Below are 7,335 nucleotides of genomic sequence, written 5' to 3' on the forward strand. Positions count from 1 at the left end.
GGTCATGGCAGCAAGTCCTGGGAGCCGAGAGCTCCCAGGTGTCACTGGGAGTACCATGGCCGCCAGCTCTTGATCTGCTTCCAGGCAGCCAAAGGTGGAAGGGAGAAAACAAGTATGGGTGCTTTGATGGCATCTGAGGTGCTTTGGGAAGCTTTGTTTCTGTCATTCTCTAACCCTGAAGGGCAGCGGAGCAGACAGAGCACCCCAGTGGGGTGGCTTGGAGCCAACTCCAGCTCTGCCAGGCTCTAACCAGAAGCCTCCTGGCTGTGTTGGGTGGTGTTCTCCAGCCTGGGCAGCAGAGAAGCACTCAGCCCCCCTCTGTCTGTTGCATCTCTGCCTCACACCCTGGCAGGAGTGAGGTTTCCCAGAAATGAGATCAAGCAGGGGAAAGAATCTCTTGGAGGAAGCCTCAGGCAAGCTGGGCATGGCTCTGTAAGTGGGCTCTGTGCCAGTTCCCACTGATGGTCACACCTTCCTCCACACTGCGCTGGGTCCACGGCATCCAGTAGCTGCATGAGCAGCCCTGGGGTGGGAAGGAGAAGTGGGAGGCTCCTGCCTTGCCTCTTCCACACTGATTTCTTGCCTTCTCACTTGCAGCTACAGCTCCAAACGTTGGCAGCTGCATGGATCAGCCCAGACCCCCAGGAGGGGACAGATGGACAGAGCCGCAGGGTGACAGGGAGCTGTTTCCTGAGGGGGAGCTACTGCTGCAGGTATGGTGCTGTGGCTTGGTCATTTGGGGTCTCCCCAAGCTGCTCTGGAGCTTGTGGTCGCATCTGTGGAGCGGGAGGAGACCCTGCCTTGCCCAGAGCTGCTTCACTGTGATTCCTGCAGGCAATGAGTTCCTGGGGACAGAGACCAGTGGCACTGCCTGGCTGGGATGGGTCCAGATCCCCATTCCCACCATTCCCTCTCATCCCACAGCAATTTGCTGCCCCTTTGATTATATTACATCTCATGGACGTAAGCTCCATCCCAACCAAGAGGTTCAGGGATGTCATATGGTGGTGTAAGGATTGATCCCTGAGTAGTTCCCAAGGTGCTGGCTTGGTTCATTATCTTTAGCAAAGGCCAAGAGGAGAATGTTGAGAGCTGTGAGACAAAACATCCCCCAGGAACTCCTTGCCTTACCTGGGGCATTGTGTGAACTCTGGAGGGATGAGTTCACAGCCTGCCTAGGATGGGAAAAGCCCAGCTTCAGTTTGTAGGTTTTGGGGGAGAAAAGAAGAGCACTTGGATGTTGGGCAACAGTGGTGGACAAAACCAGTGGGAAATGAGAGCTATGCTTTGTAGAAAGGCCACGTGTGTCTCATGAAACAGCTGACAGTGAAGCTCGGAGCACGAGGGCCTGGTGAATCAGCCTCCCACAGTGCTGCTGCTTTGGGCTGCCATCTATAAATGTCAGCTGGAAGGGCCTGGCATGGAAGGTCACATGGAAAGGCTGACTGCTGAACAAGCATCTGGGCACATCAGCTGAGGAACATGCTTACTGGGGCTGCAGGACGAGTCTGTGCAAGACCTTCAATCATTCTGTGTTCTTGGCATCTCCCATGCCTGGCCTTTCACAGAATCCCAGAATGGCTTGGGTGTGAAGGGACCTTAAAGGTCATCTTGTGATGAGCTGCCATGGGCACAGACACCTTGCACTATCCCAGGTTGCTCCAAGCCCCATCCAGCCTGGCCTTGGTCACTTCCAGGGATCCAGGGGAACCACAGCTTCTCTGGGCACCCTGTGCCAGGGCCTCACCACCTTCTCCAGCTCTCCTATAGGCTTTCTGGGCCTTCAGTCCTCTTCTCCCACCTCTCCAAACACCAGCAGATGAATGCTTGGCTCTCTTTAAGCCTGGCTTTGGTTGCTTCAGCCCTGCTCCTGCAGAGCCCTCCAGGCAGCAGGCAGTGTGAGCAGACCCCCAGCAGGAGCCTCCATGTGGGATTTGGGTGAGGCAGTGACTTCTGGGAGCTCAGTGTGACTGTTGGCAGTGAATCTTGGACTACACGAGGTCCCCCATGGTCCCAGCTGTGTGCCAGTGTGATGGTCACAGAGGAGCAGCTGGATACCAGGAGGGAGCCCGTGACTGCCCCAGCCCCAGCATCTCCTGAGCACTCCCCAGGACTGTGGACTTGGACCATATGATGGCAATTTGTTGAGCCATCACCATCAGAGCATTGGCAGGCTGGGGTGACTGAAGGCATCTGGAAAGCTTATGAGGTGTTACTGCGACAGAAATCTCCCCCGCTGAGCTGCCTGGTGGCTTTTTTTCCTCCCCACAAAGATCATTTTAAGCATATACTGTGATTTGCAGCAATCTCTGACTTGGGATCCCTCAGGGGGCTCCCAAACAGCACACAAAGGGAAGGGACTGGTCCCTCAGCAAGCTGGATCTGTACGCTAAGATTCCATTTCGGGTGTTCTTTCCCTAATTTCTCTCCTTCCATTCACTAATAAATTAAACACATCACAGTGAAGAACAGGGGGCATGAGTTACTATCTAGTGCAGTGCTTTGCTTTTGAGGAAAATCAGCCTGAAATGGACACCAGAATCATAGAATATGCAGAGCTGGAAGGGACCCACAAGAAGTGTCATGTCCAAAGCACAGCCCTAGGAGAGTGGAGCTATTCCCAGCTGGAAAGGAGGACTCCAGATCCTCCATGAAACCTCTCCCTATCTGGTCCCTCCTGACGCAGGAGCTGCCCTGCAGTGAGAGGGGGTTCCATGGGAGGTTTGGAGAAAGTGGTCAGTCCAGCTTGGATCATTGCTTGTGCTGAGAAGAAGAAACTCCGCAGAAGAGAATCTTGCATGGTTACCAAGTGCTGTCCTTCTTTGTGGGGCTCCTTGTTGAGGAAGAAGGTCCCTTCCTGTCCCTGGATGCTGAAGAAACAGCTGGGGGATTTCATCATTCAGCAGCGGGATTGAAGCTGGGCAGAGTAAGTTTGGACCGAACTTTTGCTTTCAGGCACTCAATGGATTTGCCATCGCCGCAACTGGAGATGGCTACATCTTCTACATCTCCCCTGCCGTGCGGGACTACTTGGGCTTCCACCAGGTGAGCACCATGTTTTCCTGGCTGGAAACAGATGGATGCAGTCCTGGTGTGGGAAGGAGGTGCAGATGGAGAGCAAAGCTTCCCAAAGGGCAGCAGCTCCTGTGGCAGGGGAAGGAGCTGGAGTTTGCCTGTTCTTTACACTCAGTCCTGCACTTTAGTGCCCAGGAAGGGAAACCTTCTGCCATGTCCTCCTCCCGACACCTCTGCCAGGCTGTCCAGGAGCAGACACTATTCTGTTTTGTCATTCCAGTCGGATCTCATCTACCAGAGTGTGTACGAGATGATCCATGCGGGCGACAGGGCCGTCTTCCGCCGCCAGCTGCACAGGACCCCACTGCATGCTGCTGACAGTGAGTGCCAGGGTGATCCCTGCAGGGGTTCACTTGAGCAGCTCTGATCCGTGAGCTCAGGGTGTGCAGCACAGTTTGGAAAGCTTCCTTTTGATTTTCCAGCTTTTCCCCCTGAGCAGCCGCTGCTTGCCAGACGCAGCGCCACGTCCAGCCCCCAGCACCTCCATGCTGAGAAGCAATCCTTGGTGGAGAGGAGCTTCACCTGCCGCTTCCGCTGCCTGCTGGATAACTCCTTGGGATTCTTGGTAATGCTGGGACACCCTTCTGCTCCTCCTGTGCCTGCAGAGTGTTCCCCCAGAGTCACTTGTGTCCCATAGGGATGAGAGCACAGCCAGTTCCCACCACCCTGTTTGCTTCACACCCACATTTTCTAATCCCTGTAAGGCCTTGAATTTCCACCACCATTACAGGGTGCCTGAAGTTCCTTCTTGGGCAGCAAAAGTCAGCAGCAGACAAGTCCCCAGTTGCTCTCTTTGCCATTGCCACACTCCTCCAGCCTCTCTCCATCCTGGAGCTCCAGACCAAAACACTGATCTTCCAGACAAAGCACAAGCTGGACTTCACTCCCATGGCCTGTGATTCCCGGTAAGGCATCTCTCACTTTCCCTGTGGCAAAATCCCTGGTGCTGGACAGAAAACTAGATCTGGTGGGGACAAGGAACACCTGACCCAGCTCCCATGGCCTGATGTTTTTGTCCCTCTACTGCAGGCCCCCAGTAACACAGGGAGCAGGTTAACAGGGCACCAGCACTTCTTGTCTGCTGTGGTTTGCGTGGTTTGTGGAACAGAGGATGCAGCTCAGCCCAGGGCGAGGTTGCACCATCCAGAGTGGGGGTCTGGCCAGTGAGGTGCAACTGTGGGGGATGCATCCCTGGTGTCACTGCACTCCTGTGCTGTTTCCAGGAGGAAGGTTGTCCTGGGATACACAGAAGTGGAGCTGTGCAGAAGAGGGTCCGGATACCAGTTTGTTCATGCGGCTGACATGATGCACTGCGCAGAGCACCATGTGAGAAGTGAGTGCTGGGGGACTGTTGTGGGGGTGTTTGTGGGGTCCCTCAAGGCTCTGGCTGTACTATTGCTCCTTGGTGCTGTCCGTCCCGGGGCTGGAGTAGCTGTGACAAAGGCTCTTCCTCCTGGATGAGCTTGGGCAGCTGGCAGAGAGACAGCACACTGCATCTCCTGCCCCCGTAGCACGGCCACGAGGTGATAGTCAACTTCGTGGCAACTTGCGTGTGTCATTGGTCTGCCTCCGTGGAGGAGCTCTGTCAGTGGCAGTTCTTTTGTGTCCCTGCCCCAGTGATGAAGACAGGGGAGAGCGGGCTGACGGTATTCCGGCTGCTGACCAAGAGGAGCAGCTGGGTGTGGGTGCAGGCCAACGCACGGCTGGTGTACAAACGATGATGCCCGACTGCATCATCGCCCGCCAGCGAGCCCTGTCGTGAGTATTGCTGGCCCCCTTCAGCTGCTCTGGGCTTGGGGGGCTGTCCGAGGCACACAGAGGCCATGAAGGTGGAGGAAAGGGTAGGTGAGGTTGGCACTTTGCAGCATTTGTCCTCCTGTAGTGTGAGTGAAACAGCTCTGAGGAGGTGGTTGTGGACATGCTCTTGCCTGAGAGCAGCAGCCCTTCCCTGAGCCATGCAGACCTCCCTGTGGGCTCCCCAGAGCTCTCTTTAGCCAGCCCAGTCCAGCCCCCTTTTACTCTAGAAAAGCCAGGGCAGGGCTGTGAGTTCCCCTCTTGCTGTCAGAAGGGAGGTTTTGCCTGGCCTGGAGGAGCTGCTCATGCTGTTTCCATCCCTTTTTGCCTCCACACCGAAGGAATGAAGAAGGGGAGGAACATCTCCAGAAGAGAAACTTGCCGCTGCCTTTCAGCTTTGCCACAGGGGAAGCAGTCTTGTGTGGGAATGACCTTCCTGGGTTCTTTGACTCGTTCCAAGCCAAGGAGGAGTTGCAGGTGCAAGCAAACTCCAAGTCAAGTCAGAGCAGCGCTTGGTAGACCCCAGCTCTCTCCTTGGGGCCATGATGAAGCAGGATGCATCCGTATACAATTCCCACGCTGATAACGTGCCTCAGGTCTCCCTGCTAGCTCTCATTCCTGAGCCTGATGGGCTGACTCAGAAGGAGGATGTCAGCAGGGCCAAGGAGGACAGCAACTCCCTCCTGGTGGTCATCGAAACCCTCTTTGAGAAGAGTGAGGTGGATGGAAACGTCTGCCAGACCCTAAAGGTGGACAGCACAGAGCTGCAGCAGTGGGAGGAGGATCTGCTCAGCCTGGGGGTAGAGGAGGAGCCACTAGCTCAGGGGCTTGGCCAGAGGCCGGGCACCAAGGTGACATCCTATATGGAGCAGATGCTCCCCAGGGAGGGTGTTGGAAAGAGCCTGGACTTCCCACACTGCCATGAGGAAAACAGTGCTATGGCTCACTTCCAGCGCTGCTGGGCAGCTGGTTCAGCATTCCCAGCACAGCCCCAGGCAGCGGGCACATGGGGAGGCCAGGGGGCTGTGGGCTCCGTGGGCTCCGTAGCCTCCGTTACCTCTGAGGGCAGCTTTGCCCAGCCAGAGCAGCAGGTCCCGTTTAACCCAGCCGGGCCGGTGGCAGGGACTGTGCTGGCTGTTCCCATCTCCAGCAGCAAATCCTCTGCAGACTTCAGCTGGCAAACCAAGCGTTTCAGGCAGAAGCTACCCCCTCTGGTCCTGTAGATAACACTCTTCCTACTGCTCAGAGCCAGCCTGGGTGCCAGCTGGTGGGCTCAAGCTGCTCACCCCCATTGCACTCAAACACGTTGGTGACTCTGTGGCACAATAAACTCCTCCAGGCAAACCCAGTCAGTTGCCCATCGGAGGCTTTGCTGGCCATAGTTCCAAAACAGCTGGAAGCTGCAGGAGCATACGTGGAGTCCCAGACTCTGCCAGGTGGCAGTCCTGAGAATTCCCCGGGGGCTGGGCTGTGGTGGCCACCCCCCTCCCAGTCTTTTCCTTGCCCTGTCCAGGGTTTGCATCAGTCCCTGTTCTCTGGGGATGGGAAGCTCGATGATGTGGAGGCTGCTCTCCCTGCACCCTTAGAAGCCAGAAGGCTGCCAGGGCATGGCGGCTTCCCCAAACAGCCCCTGGTAGCCCACATAGACCCCAGCTTTTCCTGGGAGGGGGAGCAGGCAGTGCTCCGAGAGGACAAGGGGTTCTCACAGCTGTGGCTCCCACAGGCTGGGGCAGCTCCTCAGAGGAGCCATGGGGCAGGGCCAGTGCACCACAGCGGACTCCTGCTGAACTCCAGCATGGATCCCAGCACCCACGAGATGGACTGCGTTGTGCTGTCCAAGTGCCACTATGGAAACAGCCTTTTTAGGCATGAGAGCAACTTCCTGAGGGATGCTGCTAAAGTATCCCTTCCCCAGCAGCCAGGCACTTTGCTTTGCCCTGCTGAGAACCACCCTGGAGCACCTTCCTCCTCACCGGGCTCGGTTTCAAGGTGCTCAGCAGCTCTCCCTGTGAAGGTGGGTGCAGGAGCACCCCTGTGCTCCGGGCAGGGTCCTGGCTGCCCATCAGTTCCCTTCTCAGCTGGGCAGCCCCTCGGTACCTGTGAGATCCAGGCTCAAGGTGAGGTGCGAGGGCTGCAGAACCTGAGGGGTGTCCGGCTCCTGTGGAGGTCTGCCAGGGGTGCAGCCACACCATCCTTTGTGGGCAGCCTGGTTTGGGGCTCCATGTGAACCAGGAGCCCTGTCTTGAAAAGCCACCAGCAGCTGTGAGCTCTTCTGGTACCCGCCAGGTGCGTCCCATGCTCCCTGGTCTCTCGGGATTTTGTCTTCCAGTGCTTTCAGGCAGTCTAAGATGAAGTGGTTTGGACTTTTTGTTCCATAAGAAGTCTTTCAGGGAGATGCAGCTGTGCCTCTGGGGAGGCTTGTGGGCTTCTGGGCTCCAAGGAAGAACATTGCTTGCTGGCACATCC

General features: G+C 56.6%; 1 protein-coding gene across 1 annotated transcript; it reads left to right on the forward strand.

Annotated features, from left to right (window-relative positions):
• Positions 1 to 590: 590 nt before the first annotated feature.
• LOC128809951 (uncharacterized) lies at positions 591 to 7,079 on the forward strand (the record flags this gene model as incomplete). The annotated part of the gene is given in 13 exon segments (XM_053982383.1): positions 591 to 713; positions 2,956 to 3,045; positions 3,296 to 3,395; positions 3,498 to 3,640; positions 3,780 to 3,794; positions 3,796 to 3,980; positions 4,299 to 4,408; positions 4,693 to 4,791; positions 4,794 to 4,833; positions 5,211 to 5,361; positions 5,364 to 6,033; positions 6,036 to 6,979; positions 6,981 to 7,079. Coding segments are annotated over 13 exon segments (2,703 nt in total), but the record flags the coding sequence as incomplete, so codon positions are not given.
• Between the last annotated feature and the right edge of the window lie 256 nt (positions 7,080 to 7,335).

This window comes from Vidua macroura, chromosome 7 (assembly GCF_024509145.1).
Source record: "Vidua macroura isolate BioBank_ID:100142 chromosome 7, ASM2450914v1, whole genome shotgun sequence".
NCBI classification, from domain to species: Eukaryota; Metazoa; Chordata; class Aves; order Passeriformes; family Viduidae; genus Vidua; species Vidua macroura.